This window comes from Cucurbita pepo, chromosome 2, assembly GCF_057944985.1.
Source record: "Cucurbita pepo subsp. pepo isolate OVF chromosome 2, ASM5794498v1, whole genome shotgun sequence".
Taxonomy (NCBI): domain Eukaryota; kingdom Viridiplantae; phylum Streptophyta; class Magnoliopsida; order Cucurbitales; family Cucurbitaceae; genus Cucurbita; species Cucurbita pepo.
The window spans coordinates 10,526,801-10,545,293 of NC_141799.1; the positions used below are offsets into that span (position 1 = coordinate 10,526,801).

General features: G+C 37.4%; 3 protein-coding genes and 1 pseudogene across 3 annotated transcripts; 1 reads left to right on the plus strand and 3 right to left on the minus strand.

The window, feature by feature from the left end:
- Nucleotides 1–1,769: 1,769 nt before the first annotated feature.
- LOC111787953 (alpha/beta-Hydrolases superfamily protein) lies at nt 1,770–7,172 on the minus strand. Its single transcript, XM_087121438.1, has 7 exons — nt 6,793–7,172; nt 5,183–5,514; nt 3,026–3,137; nt 2,828–2,921; nt 2,560–2,737; nt 2,405–2,474; nt 1,770–2,322 (listed from the first exon to the last, which is right to left on the minus strand). Exons 1-7 carry the CDS (start codon nt 7,018–7,020, stop codon nt 2,011–2,013), a joined length of 1,326 nt encoding a protein of 441 aa, XP_086977564.1. The 5' UTR covers nt 7,021–7,172; the 3' UTR covers nt 1,770–2,010.
- Nucleotides 7,173–8,634: 1,462 nt separating this feature from the next.
- Nucleotides 8,635–13,622, plus strand: LOC111787964 (Class I peptide chain release factor). Its single transcript, XM_023668078.2, has 6 exons — nt 8,635–9,224; nt 9,315–9,390; nt 9,493–9,623; nt 9,745–9,815; nt 10,926–11,007; nt 13,365–13,622. The coding sequence occupies exons 1-6, from the start codon at nt 8,892–8,894 to the stop codon at nt 13,383–13,385; spliced, it is 714 nt and encodes a 237-aa protein (XP_023523846.2). The 5' UTR covers nt 8,635–8,891; the 3' UTR covers nt 13,386–13,622.
- Nucleotides 13,623–14,782: 1,160 nt separating this feature from the next.
- Nucleotides 14,783–16,419, minus strand: LOC111786678 (chlorophyll a-b binding protein CP26, chloroplastic). Its single transcript, XM_023666906.2, has 6 exons — nt 16,125–16,419; nt 15,811–15,895; nt 15,675–15,725; nt 15,476–15,596; nt 15,255–15,389; nt 14,783–15,184 (listed from the first exon to the last, which is right to left on the minus strand). The coding sequence occupies exons 1-6, from the start codon at nt 16,345–16,347 to the stop codon at nt 14,924–14,926; spliced, it is 876 nt and encodes a 291-aa protein (XP_023522674.2). The 5' UTR covers nt 16,348–16,419; the 3' UTR covers nt 14,783–14,923.
- A 673-nt stretch (nt 16,420–17,092) lies between these two features.
- On the minus strand, nt 17,093–17,626 carry LOC111788423 (pectinesterase inhibitor pseudogene; annotated as a pseudogene).
- Between the last annotated feature and the right edge of the window lie 867 nt (nt 17,627–18,493).

The following is an 18,493-nucleotide window of genomic DNA, read 5'->3' on the forward strand; positions in this document are numbered from 1 at the left end:
TAGGAAGTAAAAATATCAGACCGTTTACACCAAGATATAATTTGGTAAACAACATTGTCGAAAAGTTTTGTGTAGGTCTGTGTCGTTTCTGCAAATATTCTCTTATTTTTTTCTTTCTACATATTCCAAAAGAAAGTCATGATGAGGTTTTCCCATAATAGGGCTTTTGCGTTCTTAAAAGGGTGGTACGTTAAGCCATATCCAAAAATCCTTTACCTTAGGAAATGTGAGATGTCTTCTGAATATATTAAGAATTGTGTATATGTGCATTGCATAAACAAGTGACTTTGTGATTCGATTTCTTTCTTACATAGTGGACACCAATTTAGAGAGAATGATGTAAGGCATTCTTTTTTTTGAAGATTTTCACTTGTGCTGATGGCTTTATGCTTATTGTTAACTTATGACGATGATATAGAGCAAAAATATGGAGATTATATGTTAAATTATTAACTTTGAATTAAGCGTATTGTTAAATTATGTGTTGGTTTAAAAATATGACTAAACTATAAATTTTTCTATGAACTTAGCTTTAGTAATGTAAACGAATATTGTTGAAATTTTTTTTTGGTAAAGTTCAAAATTGGGTTCTGATAATGTGTATTTGCATTCTTCTTATAATATTTTCTTTTTTTTAAAAGAACCTTCACATTGTGTCTTTTCTTCATGAACTAAATTCATATATTTGAAAGGAGAACTAAATTGAAATCAAATGGAAATAAATAATATTTTAGCCATGGATCCAAATTACAATTAAAGTATGCTTGTGATGCAAATACTTTTATCTCAATTAAAACAAGAAATCAACCATAACAATTTAAAGATCCTATTTTATAAATTCTATAAATAAATTATTATGCAAACTTACAATTCTACGGACCAAAATAAATATTACAGGTAAAGCTTCATGGTTAATCTCACGATGATCTAACATACATCATATATGGCGGACATTAGACATAGAGTCATGCATTTCTTTAAGCTTTTCATTCACAATCAAGTTAATTACGTAGGCGCAACACCTCATGTGTGATATTTCTCATTATCAACTGTAATAGAGAAAACCTTATGGATCCCTCGTTCCAATAAACAACTCTCAATAATCTTGTTAATAATGTCTTTCCTATGGTTAGCAACTTGGCAAAATTAAGAATTTTTTTTATGAAATTCAATTCGAAATCAATAAAGTGTGTAGTGATTACCATATAGTTAATGTTTTGCAACAATGTTCATACATAAGTGGTGAGACAAACCCTCTTGGAATAATTGACTAAAAAGTATTTCTTTTTATATTTTTTTATTTGAGATAGAGTTAAAATATATTTCTAGCCACACATAGGATCAAACTTACCTAGGACATGCAGTACTATAAAACAATCTCGCACACCCATCTTCTACAAATTTAAATGACAACTCGTCCATAATTATAATTTTCGTACCTGATACTCTTTGACTAAATAATCACTCAACTTACTAAATAATCACTCAACTTATCATTTAACCATTATAATAAAATATTTTAGGGGCTGTAATGTGAAGTCTATTAAGGCCCAAACACTCACCAACCATTAAATAAATAAGGGCGCAAGGCATCGCTTTACTCCCTTTCTTTTACTCCTAATGAGGTATAAAAAAAAACTTAATTCATGGAACGTTTTGGGCTTATTTTCTATAATTTTCCAAACATAATAAAACAACCCTATTTACCCATTAGACAACCATGCAAAGCCGAAGGAACCATACTACATTTGCCCATATACAAACATGCAAAGCCAAAGGTACTATATTACAGGCAATCATCTATTTAGTCAGAATATGTGGTACAAAAGACATAATCATTGGCAATTGTTTGACCTAAGAATTGCGAATTTTTCCCTTTACAACAATTAAATAATATCAAACTATGACTGACATTTTGAATGATAAACCAACTTGGTTGCAGAAAAAGCTGGGATTTGGCTATACAAACAGAGATATACCTATATGATCTTGTGGACGCGGAAAAACTTGTTATAAAGCATGAAGCTGAGCCAGCCATGGAAGGAGCTTTTCATGCACTAATTCAGGCCTATCATCATGAGGGCAATGTCCTACGCCTTTCAACACACAAAGACTGACATTTGGAGCTTCCATAGATAACTTGGAGAAGTACTTCCCAACAGGACCATCAAGTGGCGTGAATGGATCTTCATCTCCCCATAAAATCAAAACAGGCACGGAAATTTTTGGCATTAGTTGCACAGGGCTCGGCCCTGGTGGCCCCGTTATGATCGAAACGAATGCATCAAGTGCCCCTTCGTCATTGGCTGGTTCTAATATTATCTATATTTATCAGTTCAAACAAGATTAGAATAACATTACTCAGAGGAAGAAGAGAGGTAAGTTGGGAAGAAAGAAAGCCTACATCTATCAGAACTTCATCCACATTTTCCTTGTTTCCATATACGGACGACAAAATGTTCCTCAAGCTATCTCTGCAGAGAAATATTATACCTTCTCTAATTTTATCCTCTATTTAGCAACATGAAAAGGAAGAGTTGACTATAAGTAAACCAATACCTCTTCTTCACACGCTCAAACAGAGCTGAAGCAATTCTCCGTTGGTTCAATAAGAAATCGACCAGCCAAAGCAAAGGTAATAATAGTTTGATCCTCCAATCGTCAACAATTGCTTTATTGTTCATGCCACCAGCACAGTTTAAGAGCACAAGTCCTCGAACTAGATTGCGACTAGAATCTGATCTCATAGGAAAACATATCTATATCACCTTCACAAATTGAGACTACTTTCTAAAGACTTGTATTTGTAAATGTTGGCTTCACACACCTGAAGCAGCAATCACACAAGCAAGGCTTCCCACTGAGTTACCCACTAGCACAGTTGGTCTCTTAATGATGTCTTTCACAAAATCCAATATCAACTGTCAGCAAAGAAAGGGGCAACATTAGCGAGTTCCCGTTGATCAATAACTGGTCATTAACTAATACAACTAAATTCCAAATTGAAGCTTCCATTTAAACATACATCAGCCCATGTTTCCATGGTATATGCAAAGCCGGCAGGCTTATCAGATGCACCAAAGCCAAGAAGGTCGATGGCATAGACAGTTGAGTATTGAGACAATGCGCTAAAATTCCTGAAGAAATCTCCAAATAAAACATCAGGACCTGGGGACATGCATGTCAAGAACAACAAATCTCTGAATAAAGGCATGCTGACTGTTTGATGTATGAGCCAGAAGATCACTGGACTTCTCTGTGAATAAAGCGATCCAATGACAATCCACTACACGGACGAAAGGTTTTCACTCGTATAGCACAACAAATCGCCAGAGTTTATTGGACTATGGGGAGAGTAAGAACAAAATCTTAAGGAAAAAGGATAACTCCAGAAATTATTAAAAAAAAAAAAAAAAAAGTGAGAATGTGTAAAGAAAACTTTTAAATAAATTAAGAGAGAAAAAGAAAAGACCATAAAAAGATTTGGAATCTGAAAGTAGGGCTAACTATAATTTGATGATACTAAGTATTAGTTAATCAATGATTCACAATCCAACAATCAAAATTTAAATTAATTATGTAACATTATCAATAACTAATTTAGTCAATTTAGTCAGAAATGGTTACCCACGTTCTTGTTTCAGTTCAACAATCCATGGGTTACCAAGAGAGAAAACATATAGAATGCACAACATTCCATCTGCTGGCTTCCTTTTATCTCTTTCTCTAGACCCAATTCACAAGTGAGTTCTCTTTTCTTCATTTTTTTATTTGTTCTATAAGGTTTCATTTTATGTTGGATGGTGTTTCTCTCGAAAATATGGAGTTATGTAGTTGTAGCTTGGGCAAGAAGTTCTTCCCTTTCCTTCTTTTGAACAATTCTTTCAAACAATGAGTTTTTCAAGATAGAAGCTTAGTCTGGAAGCCGTTTCTTCTTCATCTTTATTCATCTTAGATAACTCTTTTGGCTTGAAAAACTTGAGTTGACTTCATGCACTATCTGCTAAATGCTCGCTTCTTCATGCCAAATATGATTTTGGGATTAGCATGTTAGTATAAAAAAAAAAAAAAAAGGAACGAATCTTTTTGGTCAGGTTCTTGAATGCATCTCCATCAATACTTTGGGCAATGCACATGAGGAATGTTGTACTGGTTCCTGTTGGTATTAGTAAACGATCTCCCACACAGCCCACCACTAAACGGAAGACCACCCCCCTTGGCCCCACTACTTAAGACATAAGAGAAAGGAGAAAAAAGCGAAGACTTGGTCTCCAAACAAGACAAAAATCAGGCGAGACATGGCACTTTCAGAAAACGGATAGGAGAGGAGTTAACAAACACAAGACACATTGCGGTGGGGGCAAAACCCAACTAACCCCACCAAAGGGCATGCCTAAAGGGAATGATGAAGAATACAACATGTCACCAGAACAAGATAACCCCCTCCCTCCACCCAATCTCATCATGGAAGGATAAAGAACAAAAGGACAACGTACTTGGTTTGCCATCCCAACAGAATTTCCCTTGATAAATGAATGATATAGACCCTCAGCGATTGGACACTCCTATTGCACCTCTACGATCAAAGAAGGGAACGCAACCACCATAGATGGAGGACCAAAAGTACCCAACACCGGCTGTTTAAAAGAAACATTGACTGTTCTTAAAGGCTTATTCGAACAACGAACTTCCAGCAACTAGCCACAACAACCTCACTCAGACTACTGTCCGAGCAACAAATTTAAAGAGCCTCACTCCTCATTTAACAAAGGCTCCAAATTCAACATCCAAATTCTTTGTCGCCAAGACTCATTTTCTGAGTAATTAACGATTGAAGGATTGGACCCCACATCCTCCTCGCCTAGAAACGAAAATGAAGGATTGAATTCCCATTCTGATCTAGCTCAAAGAATCTGTCAGCTTCTGGAACACAATCACCACCAACAACCTGTTCTTGACTCATCTGCCAACCCAAAAATTAGACCACTTGGTCCATTAGGGACAAACCCCTTAATAACTTTTTTCTTTTCTTTTATCGATGTACAAATGGTCCCCTTCAGAATGATTAAATTGGGTGCCACTACTTAAAGCAATCCTTTAATATTGAGTGCCAGATATGTGAGAAATATATAACATCTATTTAATGTTTAAAAGTAAATAAGTTGGAGAGAAAAATATGAACCTGCGCCAATGAGGAATAGAAGCTCCAAATCCATGAACTAAAAGGACGACAGGAGGATCTACACTTGATTGACGTTGCTGTTGAGAAGGTTGATAATGTGAAACGAAATAGTTTATGGAGTACTGGTTCCATTGCCACTTGTTGGATCTCTCCCGTATTTCTTGCACCTCCAGAGCAGCCCCAACGCCCACAGATGCTGAGGACGTTGCAGAAATCACTGCTGCACTAGCAGATGGATTCTTACTGAGACCAAAAAACCTACCAGCTCTGTTGCTGTATCTGACAAAACGGTTCCTCTTTTTTTGAATTATTTGCTGCAAATTCACATGCACCTGCAACCAAACGAAGCCTGAATGTGGTCCCGTTACTCTTATCCCCATTTATATGAACAAATTTTATCTGTGCTGCTTGCTACTCGCTAGTTTATTTGTTCATTTATTGTTATTGTTATTATTCAGAGGACAATGGCTGTGGGGAGGTTTTGATATGAGAGTTATTAAAAATAACCTTATTTAGAATAGATAAAGATTTTTTACCCAATCCTTAAAGAATAAAAAAAAAAACTGAAATTCTGCTATCATCTACAAGTAAAATGACTTTTAACCCTTAAAAGTTGCAAAATAACATACTTTTCTCAACCCCAAAGGAAAACCTTATATCCTCCGACTTGAAAAAGAAGAAAACTAGGATTTTGCATGTGTCATTGAGGGTGAAAATTACATTTTAATTCTCCTCTTCAAACTCTAGTGTTACCATCATGTTGGATTTTCTTCTTCTCCATCTCTCACACATCTCTCCCAATCAATCTATGCAAAAAAATCCATGATATCACTTGTGAGAGGAAAAACCATTGCTGAAGATGGATTGAAACTTGAAAAAAAAAAAAAAAAAAAAATTGAAATTATTGCAGAAGACAGAGTTTGCGAGAGATATGAATAACATTCAGTGGATTGTGAACTGAAATTCTGGCCGATACGTGTGCAGAAAGTCGGGTCGTTACATAAACTGGATTCAAGAGGCATCTTTCTTTTACATCAAAAATTGCATTTAGAAGTTGGTTGGGAGTTCTTTTTCATCTTAGAGATCATTTAGGAGTGTGAGTTTCTCTGCATTATTGGTATGGATAAATTTTTGTAACTATCTTGAATAGTTGGATTGAACGTAATGTAACTCCTAATTCTATGATCATGAGTTAAGTTCATTATTTCAAGATTGACTCAAATATACTAGAAGATATTATGATGAAGTCTCTACCAAATGTTTCCGAGTTTGCATATCAGGTAATAGTCCACCTAAAAGCCCGTTCAGCTGAAGGGGATGATGTAATGTAACACTTCTCTTGTACTATTTTTCCTCTCACTGTTGTCTAGTATAATATTTCCCTTTCTTTAATATGTTTTCTCACCCAGCTCCACTATGCTGACCACTGATCCGTTCTCCCCCCTCTCTGCCTCTCATTCTCTCTAAGTAGCCTAATTCCTTCAACTATTCGGAAACGGGATAGCACACTTAGCAGGAGGGACCAAAGAACGAACACAAAAGGGAATAAGAACAGTTCATTAAGCGTAAGAACCTACAAAATTCATGAAAGACATGGACAATGTACTCACCTGAGCGCGTCGAACTGATTCCGGCGAAGCAGGTGAAGTATCGAGAACTCCGAAACTCGACTGAGAGAGGGAAACTCCGGCGGGGAAGTTGGAAGGTTGTTTAAAGAGGGGCCTGTGGATTACAATGGAGGTGGAGGTGGAGCTTGAATGAGCGTGAGAAGCATCGATGGAGCCGAACTGAGAGAGAAAGGAATGAGCGGAGACGGTTCCCAGCGTTGCAGCAAACATCGGAATGTTGAGAGTTGAGAATCGGCGTGGAGCGAAGGGGATGGCGATTAGGCATGCATTCAGATTGGATTTCACAGTGCTGCTTTGCTGCAAACCAAATGGGATCGATCATTTTTTGGGTGACCCAAACACATACACGTATCTTTTCTTTTTTTTTTTTTCATAGTTTTGTTTCCATTATCGTTCACATGAACTTTATTTATTTATTTATTTATTTATTTATTTAATAGTAATATGTATTTTTGCCCGTTACATATCAGCCTAGCTTTAGCCCGTTACATATGGGGATCTCAACCGAGCAACTTTAGTCGTTACGTATCGTCGTTCCGCCTCACAATTTTAAAAACCAGTCTTATAAGGAATCCTCTTGATTTTAAAACCACTATCTTACGAGGAATGTTTCATTCCGCTCACTAACCGATATGGGAACCCAACTTTAGTCGTTCCCCTTTCCAATCGATGTGAGAGCCCAGCTTTAGCTCGTTACATAAGTCGTGTCATAATCATGTACATAAATCATTTTAAATGTCATAATTAGGTGTTAAACAAGGTTTCATGTCATTTGCAGTTATAGAATCATAACATCCCTTAAATTGTTTATTAGGACAATTTTGTCATTTTTCATCGTAACTTTGGTTTATGTCTTAATCGTGCATTTTCATTCATAACCTTATAAATTGGTCTGACGTAGATTTTGAGTCATTTGGGTTCATTTAGACCATAAAACATCAAAGGACATATCAGAGACATTTTGGTCATTTTACCTGTTAGTCTATGCTTTAAACATGTTCGTATGTCCTTCAGATTCAACGTGTATCATTATCATTATTCCATGATATTAAGCCATAATTCAAATTTTCGTGCATACTAGATGTCATTAGGTGGGACATTTTCTTCGTTTGAATTAAGATGACGCGCCAAAATTCTTACCTCTAATGTCTGAAAAATAATGTCCTCCAACCTCCTATGGTGGTCTTTTGAGGTTCATGAAACATGGAGTTGAAGGAGCAAACTTGCAAAAAACCACAAAGACGTTTGAGCTTTGGACAAGGAGAATTTGGAGCAATTCTCATTAACGTGTAAGTTTTTTTTTAACGATTTAGGGAAATTCAAACTTAAGTCTTTATTTTCAACGTCCTTAAATATTATTCCTTTAGGTTTGTTGAAATAAGAGGAATCTTTACAAAGGAGTCGAGAGCTAAGGAAGTCTAAAACGTTTTACTCAATAAGAGGGTAATTCTGCACAAAGGTTGACCCAAAATTCGTAGCCTTTAACCTTTAAATTTGAGCACCACACACAAACTCTCGATCTTGGGCGCCGTTTGCCTACAATATATCATGAACACAAGCCATCATGAGATCGACATTGCCAATAGGCTCTTTACGAGACAACTAAAATACTTTCAGTTCAAAGGTTGATTCCAAATTTATATAACCATATTTTGAAAACCTAAAATTCATGACTAAGAATTCAAATATTTACTCCCGTTAGTTTCCAAAACCTAAAAAGCTAGAACTATTGTGCCTAAATCTTGTTTGCTCAAGCTTTCTAAGTTTATTGTCTCTCAATAAATTTCAACCAATTTCTAACTATTTATGTACTAATTTCCGTTATCAGGGTGTTTCTCGCCCAAATTCTGCGATTCTTTCATTTTGATCGAAAACCTACACAGAAGCTGCAACAGGCAAAATCAATCGGGAGTCCATAGCAGCATATCTCATAGCAGGAAGCCATGATTTTCCATAACAATGACTTCAAGCCACAACTTGTTCATAACCATGATTAAAAACGACCCAATTTTGAAAACCACATTATCGTTGTGAAAAACAAAAAAACCCAATTGGAGAAATTCGTTTTGTGAATTGTGAAAATGGCAACCGCAAATATGCTCTGGAAATCCGCCAAGATTCTTAGTATTCCTGTTCCAATAGCAAGCAACGGTAGATGGGGAAGGATTGGCTGTACATTTCGAATTCACCAATTCGAGGGCTCTTTCTTCTCCAACTCACTGCGTTCCAATTGCAGCTCTAGCAGCGCAAATTCAGTATGGAAAGGAAAAGAGTATTTGATTTTGTCCGACGAAGAGCTGATGAGACAGTGCGAAATGGACACGTTTAAGGCCTCAGGTCCCGGTGGTCAGCACCGCAACAAGCGCGAGTCCGCTGTCCGTTTGAAGCACATTCCCACCGGTATCACTGCTCAGGTTTATATTTGTCTGATAAATATAATCAAGTTCAATTATATACTTCAGCTTCTTAGCTCTCAAGTTAATCTTTGGCCCTTTATTTCCAAGGCTGTCGAGGATCGATCACAGCATAAGAATCGAGCGAGTGCTTTAGCTCGCCTACGCGCTCAATTGGCCCTAAAAGGTGGCTGGATTGTACATGCTTGTTTGTTTTTTAATTTCATTTTCCGTAAGGTTGGTTCTCCTGATGAATGATATATGCCATGCGTTGTTGTATTGAGCTCAGTCAGGAACCCTGTGGATCTTGAAGATTATTCGCCTCCGCCAGAGCTTCTCCAAATTCTCCCTCTGAAGTCCACTATCAGGCCACCGGGATGTGGCCCTCAAATTGGTCCTAACAATTCTAAATTTCTTCCGGTTACTCTCTATTTTCTTTCTGTCTATGTTTTTGTTTACATGTGGGTGTGTGTTTATAATTTGATTTTCTTGATATAAGAGAAGGATATGAAGGTGATAACCCAAATTACCTGTTTGGCAGGGCATGCAAGCTTTATTGGATCTAATTTACACACTTGATGGTTCTATATCAGACACAGCTAAGTATATAGGGTATGTTTGCTATTCATTCATGTGTTGGCCTTTGTTTCTTATTACTTTATTTCCACCATAACTAAGCATCCACAGTCGAATGTAGAGAATGGGAGTCGTTCAATTCTGTGAGGAGATTGGGATTTTATCAAGAAACTGAGAGAGCTGATGTATGGATGTTTGTGGTTGATAGGAAGATGAGTGGAAGGGAGTTCATTGCGAGGTTTATGATTTTTATAGGAATGAACAAGAATGATAATTTTATCAAGGGCATGAGGGAAAGGAGTTTAGACCTCCGGAAGGTGTTGGAGGATATTTTTCTCACGAAGTGTCTTGTTGGAGGCAAAGTCTTGCCTTAGGATTTGATGTAATAGCCCAAGTTTACCACTAGCAGATATTGTCCTCTTTGGGCTTTCCCTTTTAGACTTCCCCTCAAGGTTTTTAAAACGCGTCTTCTAGGGAGAGATTTCCACACTCTTGAAAGGGTGTTTCGTTCTCCTCGCCTACTAAGGAAGTGAACCAAATTTGGTTTTTGAGAGAGCTTTTGGAGTTTGATTACTGGTTCTGATGGTTGTTCATCATTTTCTATTAACATACTTCGGATTATATTAAAACTAATTGAGAGTTATTTGTGAGTTTGACAAGGTAGATGTCAACTTGACCAACGATGAAAACTATATTCATTTCATACCCAAAGGACTTAACTTATTGGAATAGCAACTGTAGAACAATTAATCCTTATTTTATGGGAATGTCAGCTTGTTTATGTATTGAATATTTTCTCATTGACATTCCATGAGCGAATAAATCACATAATAGTTACACAAATTTGGCACTATTTTTAGCTGTCAACATAGATGATATTAAAAGATGATCCGTAGTTAAGATATAAACCTGGTTTCCACTATTTCAAAAAGAGATAAACGTGTGACAGTATTAACATTAATAGCAAAGTAATAGATATGTACGAGACATTAAGCATATGTAGTCCGATTAATTGATGCAGGTGGAACAGTTGAATTACAATTTAGATAAATAGTTAAAAGATAAATTTTATGTTTCCCGTTTCTAATATGTTAATGATATAGATTAGCTGCACGCTAATAGTTTTATTAATTTTGAATATTTTAGGTTAACCACTGGTGCTGTATCAAGGTTAATCCTATCCGACGATTCTCTTAGAATGGCTGTAAATGATATCAGGATATCCAAGGTAACACCATCCTATTTTTGAGAAACTATGTCACATCTCTGCATAATTATTTAATTTCCTTTTATGAAAGTCGGTTTCTTATCGAAAACATTATTTCCTTACTAAATTGTGCTTGAGAAGTCAAATTCTTGGAATATTTAGTGTGTTCGTGTTCCTTCCAATTTATCGGATGTTCTCGAAGGGACAATCTGTTTTCATGTTTTGAAATGTTAAGGTAGATGTCAGCTTGTTGAGAGAGCCAGCTTGGTACTCTAATTTTAATTTGTAAACATCACAATACATAGCTAATTAATTATGTGGCATCCACTTCAAAACTCAATATAGAAGTGGTAACTTATTTTGCTTCTGTAAGTCGTCCTGCACCTCTGGTTCTAACCCTACATGCCAGACTAGAGAAAGGTGGTAGTTGTCTTTTGCAAAACTTTTGGCTGCTTGGCTCAAATTAAATGTCTACAAGTGTTATTGTTCTATTAGTATAGTTATATTTTCCGTAAATATATTAGTTGTCTTGTCCTTTTTTGTCTTTTTACTTTCTCCGACTTAGGTTAACCTCGTATATAAATCTCTTAGTGAATGGAATAGAATATTCTAATTCGCTCGAACTTTTAGCATTTACATGATATCAGAGAATTACATCAATTAGTTACTAAAAGAATCTAAGCCAAAAGGACTTTAGACCCCCCCATGCTCTCCACTCTATCCTCCTTTCCAACCCCAATCCTTCATTAAGATCAGTTTGTAAGTATGGTGTTGAGTAGTACTTCTGCCATGAAAGAGAGAAGTTGTTGTGTCAATAGTAAGTACTTCACAGCCTATGGTTCAAAGATGATAAGTTTTTTATCAAAGAATGAAGAGCAATCTGTCTATACATACCCTTATTTGTTGGTTTGAAAGTTCACTTGATGATCTTTTGCAACTTCCGATGTCGATGCATTTCTTAAAACAATTCCGAGACAGCAGTGGTACAATCCGTCAGTTGAAACTTTGAGTGCATTATCTGGCCTCCTTCTGGAGGAAGAAAGCTTTTGCAAGCTCCAGTGGGTTTTATCAAGAAAGGATGACTTATTTTCTAGGAGATGATTAAGGACTTTCTTGTGTATTATGAAGTTAGCATCAATATTTCGAATCAGACAGCAGCTAAAAAAATCAAGTGTCCTACCAATAGATATGCATGTGTGCGATGAAGTTCTCATATGGAAAGCAAACAATAAAGCTGTCTCTAAACTGTTACTAGCTTCTACAAGATCTTCACCTCTTTGTGGAAATGAATTTTTGGTTGCAAAAGAAAAGGAAGTGGCTAGTGTTGATTGGAGTTCTTTTATGGTAATATCACGTTTAAATCCCCATGATGATTGAAATGATATCAAAAAGGCAATTGAAAAAAAAAAAAAAAAAAAAAAAAAAAACTAGGCTACTTTTGTGATAAATCCGTTCATGGCTGATGAGGCTCTTTGCAAATGGAAGATGGCATACGTTTAGGTGGTTATTGGGACATAAGGAAAATTGATGAATTGAAATCCTTTTCATATCAAGTTTGAATATTGGTCTTTCAAGAAGCATAGGAAGTCAGAATTTAGGATGGGTTATGGATGAACTTTCATGATACCAATTGATAATTCGGTGACGATTCATGATAATAGTCGAAAGGTTGATTCCCAAACATTACTCATTGTGCTATTAGTAGCCTTCCCACTTATTATCTCTCTCTCTCTTTCTGTGTTCATTATTCCAAGCAAAGTGTACAAAATAGTAGAGAGGCTCTACAAGAAATTTCTCTGACAAGGGAGCAAACTGGGTTGAGTTTTCACCTTGTTATATGGGAAAAGCTTCTCCATCCCATTGAACAATGTCGTCTAGGGTTGTTTCCCTTTGATGGAAAAGAAAAAAGCTTTGACAGCAAAGTGGACTTAGAGATATTATCATGAGAGATGCCCTATGGAGGAAGCTTATATGGTGTAAGTATGGGACACTCTCTGCCTCTCCCCGTCCCTCGATCATTTCTGCCACAAGACCATGGCAAGGCCCATACTTTGTTTGGGAACGACCTTTGGTTATCGAATATATGATTAGCTAGCAAGTTTCCTCCTCTATAGACTCGCTAGGCGAAAATTGGTTACTGTAAAGGAGACCTGAGAACCGGACAGAAGCCTTTGGAACCTTCACTTTGGTAGAAATCTCAAAGATGAAGATGCTTGTGAATGGCCGGAATTGATTAATATGCAGCAGCAGTTTACTCTTTTTCTTGGCAATGAATGGCCAACCCAGATGGGTTTTATACATCAAAATCTCTATTGACATATTTTTCATATTTTTGAATAGGGTATCATAAATATAATAATGAATTTTGAGATTTACAGGGTATGAAGCCACTGAAGTAGAAAAGGGGAAGCTCAAGGACTGTATCGGGTGGTGGGTACTCCATGAAGCAACTTCATTTCCGGAGATTCATCGTTGAGTTGAGTTAAAAAGATGTAAGTTTGTTGTATTTATATTGATAGGTTAGATGTGATTTGATGATAAATGAGGAAATATGAAATTTTTATGAGAGGACAAAGATGATGGTGTGTATGTAATTAAAGCATCAATCAATCTGCCGAAACACATTCCTATTACTACACACTATCTTAAAGTGTGGAGAAAACTCCTGTTTCTTGCAAATCTCAAGTTTTTGGTGCTTTCCAGACCTGGAACATTAATTTTTTACCATGCTAAAGTTTATAGATCATTATCCTGAACATTCAATTCACTGAACCAGATACACATTTTTTTACTTCTCTACAGATATTTGGTGTTCGACTAGAAGTTCTTGTGCTCTCAACTTGCTTGACCTATTGGCTATTTTTGGAAATTTTCATAGCCATTTTTTCGTAAAATCTAGACCTCGGCATTTCAAACCTTGCCTCCACCTGTAACCTCTCAAAATCATCATCTAGCAGATATTGTCCTCTTTGAACTTTTTCTTTCGGGTTTTCCCTTAAGGTTTTTTAAATGTGTCTGTCATGGGGGAGGTTTCAACACCTTTATAAAGAATGCTTTTCCAATCGATATGGGATCTCACAATCTACCTCCTTCGAGGCCTAGTGGTGTGCCAACAATGATACTAAGCCCCGAATGAGGTGGACACCAGGTGGTGTGCCAGCAAGGACGCTGGGCGTGAAAGGAGGGTGGATTTTGAGATCCTACATCGATTGGGAAGGAACGAATGCTAGCGAGGATGCTGGTCCCAAAGGGGGTGGATTGTGAGATCTCGCATCGATTGGAGAGAGGAACGAAACATTTTTTTTATAAGGGTGTGAAAATTTCTCCCTAACAAACATGTTTTTCAAAAGGGGAATCTCGATAGGAAAAACTTAGAGAGAACAATATCTACTAGAGGCGGACTTGGACTTGGGTTGTTACGTTACTTCCCGTGTATCTCCTGAAAATCTCTCTCTCCTTCATTAATAATTAAACAATATCATTTCATCCCTATACTTTAAGTTTTATTACATTTTTCATCTATCTTCTTTTAAATATTTAACTTTAAACTGTATATATTCTAAGGTTAGTTCATAAAACAAGTTTGTATGGTTCATATTAGTTTTTTCTTCATAATTCTAGAAAAGTATTTACATGATATCTTTTATTGTATGAAAAATATGGTTATTATTCAATTGAACGACTAATTTAAGAATCATGAAAAGTACATAGGCTACTTAAATGTATATATTAAGGTTGAATTGCGTGGAAAATAGAGGAATTATGCACCAACCCACAGTTTACACACACAATTAAGTTGACAGAAAATTTGATATCAAACTCTTGTTCATAGCTCTTTTAAATGCACTGAGAGTGAGTGGTCAGAGGCTACAAATAGTCTCAATACAAATTTACAAACACATTCAACACTTCCATTCAATACTCAAACTTGCAGTGTTCAAAGAGTTGGAACTCTCTCTGCATTCCCAGAAATGACTGTGAGCAAATTGTTTGCAAAAGGATCGCTCAAATGCTTCGCCAAATTCTCCACCGGCCCTTCTCCGGTCACGTAGGCCTGGAAGTAAAACCCCAGCATTGCAAACATTGCCAATCTTCCATTCTTGATCTCCTTCACCTTCAAGATCGCTGCCTGGTCCGGGTCGTCTGCCAGCCCCAACGGGTCGAACGGACCGCCCGGGTGGAGCTTGTCCTCAAAGTTCTACACAAAACCATCATTCAGCTCAAATACTTCATACCCTTTTCATAATTTTTCATCATTCAGAACGTACCAAGCCATTGATGATTCTGTAGTACTCTGCACCACCGACAAGAACAACCTCTGCAGCGACCGCGACAATGAGGTTGATCGGAATGTTGTTTCCAAAGTAATTCAATGTGTTTCCATCAAGAAGCAGAGCTCCAGTCTGCAACATCCCATATTGGATCAGAATTGACCAGTTTTAGCTTAAAAGCACTTCCAAACAGAGATTATTAGTGCAGAGAATTGGACCTTGAACCACACAGCCTCAGGGCCGCAGTTGGCACCGAATTTGTTGAAGGCCTCAGGGATGATGAACCCAGCAGCTCCAAGCATGGCCCATCGTGCGTGGATCAACTCAAATGCTTGGTATCTGCCAATAAACAAACCCACTAAGCTCTTCTTTACTACTTCCAACTCAATTCTAAATTAATTCAGAATTTTTATTTACTTGCTGAAGTCCTCTGGCTTCTTGCTGAGTCCGAAGGGGTCGTAACCGTAGCTGTAATTGTAATCGGCCTAATTAAATGATTATCAAACGAAGCTTAAGAAAATTATAAGAAAGAGGATAAGAAATTAAGTCATACTCTCCGGGGACTTCTCCGTTCAGGTATTCGGGGATCTCGGATCGGTCCAATAACCCGTCGGGGAGGAAAATCCTCCTGTCGGGACCTAATTAATTAATAGCGATGAATACACTCGAGATCAGCTCAAGAAAATATGTATAAGCGTGTGAATTATCACTATTTCAAAGCTTTATGACTAGAAATACGACAAAATTTTGTAAACAAAATTAATGAAAGAAAATCAATTGAGTGTTTCTCATTTTTAACATGGTATCAGAGCCATGGAAAGAGGGAGAAGGGTACTTTTGTTTCTGGTTCTTAACGGTTGGACTTACCATACCACTTGGCGAGCTCGTCATTGGCTGGAGAGACAGCGGAGGGCTTGGGCTTGGGAGCGGGGGCTGGCTTCTTCCCGAAAAGGGCCACGATCTTGGAGGTGACCGGGCTAGAAGCAGAGGACGGTGACCTGGCGGAGGCGCCGGAGAAGCTGAGGGGATTTCTCAGCATTTCAGAGACACCGAGAGAGGCGGCGGCGGTGGAGGGTGCCAAGGAGGCCATGGGAGGAGAGAGTGAGAAGGCGAGAGGAAGGAAGAATGAATGGATGCAAAAATGTTGTAAATGGTGAAGATCAGGTGGGGAGAACGTAGGCGCTATATGGTTGGTTTGGTGGATGTGGACATGCCACGTGGGATTGAGGTTTGTGGTTGGCTATGGGAGTGGGTGAAGCTGAGAAATCCAATGCAGTGTTTTGATTGGTGGAGGATGGTGACGTGGCAGATGTGGTCTTTAAGGTGCTCTCTCCGATTGCATGATTTGGATAACGTGAGCTATCCTAACAAAGGAGGCCATTTTGGAATTCAGCTGCCAACTCGCCGGGTTAACTCATCCAGTTTTTTTTTTTTTTTTTTTTTTTAAATAAAATATATATATTCAATTTATAATTGTGTTCAATGTATCAATTAACTTGTGACACCTAAGTACACGATTATAAAGCTTACGATGTTTTTACCTACCGTTTTGATTCTTTGGAACAACTCGATGAATTTAGCAGAGGAGGCCTATAACTCATTAAAAGGGAAATTATGTGCAGCTTTTGACTCACGAGCTAGAACCTTTAAAATTGGAGAGCAGTAAGAGCTATCAAGTGACCCTAGATTAGTCAGATTCATATTAGATTTAGGTTTAAAATGTGTAGGAGTGATGTCCAAATTTATAGGATTCAAAACAGACATATTATTGATTCATGGCATTCCAAGTACAGAGGTTTGTGGTATAAAATGAAGAAAAGTTGAAGAAAAAAGAGTTAGGCATGCCCAAGAAGAAGATCAGCTATAACCAAGATGAGACTACAAATATCTTCCACAACCTTCCCGTTGTCAGACAGCGCCGATGGGTCCTTCGGCGGCTGCGTGAAGCTGTCCAGACAGTCGTCGACGTCTGATATGGCTGCAGCCGCTGTAATGTTGACCAAACCGTAGTCACCAAAATCCAAGGAGTTCTTCCCATCCACCATGTCTTCGGCAGCATCGTCGAAGTGTTCAGCACAGGCGTCATAGCGCTCCTTAAGCTTAGGATCGACTGCCTTGGACGCCAGGGACTGGGCGAGGGCACGACTTTGAGAAGCCTTGTCTTCGCCAAGGTTGAGGGTGAAGTTGGCCAGCTCTTTTAGGTCTGTGGTGCCAGCAGATTTTAACACGTTTAAGCAAAAAGAAGGGTTTCTAGTTTTCTTGCAGATGGTGGAAACGATATCCGTTTGGGAAGCTACATGCACCATCCCATTGAAGAACATAACTGAAAGGACAATGGAAGAGACGGCAAGAAAACTAGAAGATGCCATTTTTGAGGGTTTACATATTTATACACTCACAAATATTCTTTTTAATAGCTTTTAGTTAAAATTTAAAGTAAAATGCTATTAAAAGAAAAAGGAACAAAAATAGACGGAATAAGTTAAGCTTTTTTTCTCTCCAAACCCAATCACAAACTTGGCTTGGTTATTATGCACACTTTTTTAGTCCATACATGAGAGTCTTCTTAGTAAGATTATGACCGTCTCCATTTAAAATAATAATATTTATTTTACAAAAAAAAAAAAAAAAAAAATCAAGTTTATTAATGTAATATTGAACAGTACTCTGTCTACCCACCAAAAGCTCATATTCAATAAATAACCAACAATGCTAACCTAGACAAATATTTGTTTTGCCAATATTTTTTTGTTGGCACCACTAAAAGTAGTCCTTGCCATCATTGTGTGGTTAAATGTGAGTCAATAAACTCGACTTGGTTAAAATCATGGGATGTTGAGAAGTTAGTTATCATGGAACATTTGGGGGCAATCACCAAATAACCTAAACCAACCTCAACGGGCAGATTTCCTACAAATTTGTTAGAGGCAATCATGAGATAACTCAGTAGGGGATTTTCTGAGTCGGATAGAGGCAATCATAAGATAACACAGACCAACCTCAACAACAGAACTTTCAAAATATTTGCAACCTTGATAAAGTTAACTATGAAGGGTAAGTCTTTGTTTGGACAATGACACATGATTAGATTTTTTCAAGAGCTTGAGGAATTTTTGGATGCGCTAGTACTCGCGCTATTGGATGGTATAGTAATCTCATGGTGTACAACGATGCCTCGGGGAAAGGGCTAAGGGTTGTGTGTTGGTGTTGATGGCAAAGTGATTGTATTTGCCTCC

What these genes read in the sequence shown, in the direction of transcription:
- LOC111787953 (XM_087121438.1), bottom strand. Translation starts at nt 7,020, where the DNA reads ATGTTTGCTGCAACGCTGGGAACCGTCTCCGCTCATTCCTTTCTCTCT. An exon ending in CCATGGAAACATGGGCTGAT is followed by an intron (nt 2,922 to 3,025) that starts GTATGTTTAAAT and finishes CTTTGCTGACAG; the next exon opens with TTGATATTGGATTTTGTGAA. An exon ending in TTGTGTGATTGCTGCTTCAG is followed by an intron (nt 2,738 to 2,827) that starts GTGTGTGAAGCC and finishes CTATGAGATCAG; the next exon opens with ATTCTAGTCGCAATCTAGTT.
- LOC111787964 (XM_023668078.2), top strand. Translation starts at nt 8,892, where the DNA reads ATGGCAACCGCAAATATGCTCTGGAAATCCGCCAAGATTCTTAGTATT. An exon ending in ACAATTCTAAATTTCTTCCG is followed by an intron (nt 9,624 to 9,744) that starts GTTACTCTCTAT and finishes CCTGTTTGGCAG; the next exon opens with GGCATGCAAGCTTTATTGGA. An exon ending in ATGATATCAGGATATCCAAG is followed by an intron (nt 11,008 to 13,364) that starts GTAACACCATCC and finishes TGAGATTTACAG; the next exon opens with GGTATGAAGCCACTGAAGTA.
- LOC111786678 (XM_023666906.2), bottom strand. Translation starts at nt 16,347, where the DNA reads ATGGCCTCCTTGGCACCCTCCACCGCCGCCGCCTCTCTCGGTGTCTCT. An exon ending in AACGGAGAAGTCCCCGGAGA is followed by an intron (nt 15,726 to 15,810) that starts GTATGACTTAAT and finishes TTACAATTACAG; the next exon opens with CTACGGTTACGACCCCTTCG. An exon ending in AAGCCAGAGGACTTCAGCAA is followed by an intron (nt 15,597 to 15,674) that starts GTAAATAAAAAT and finishes GTTTATTGGCAG; the next exon opens with ATACCAAGCATTTGAGTTGA.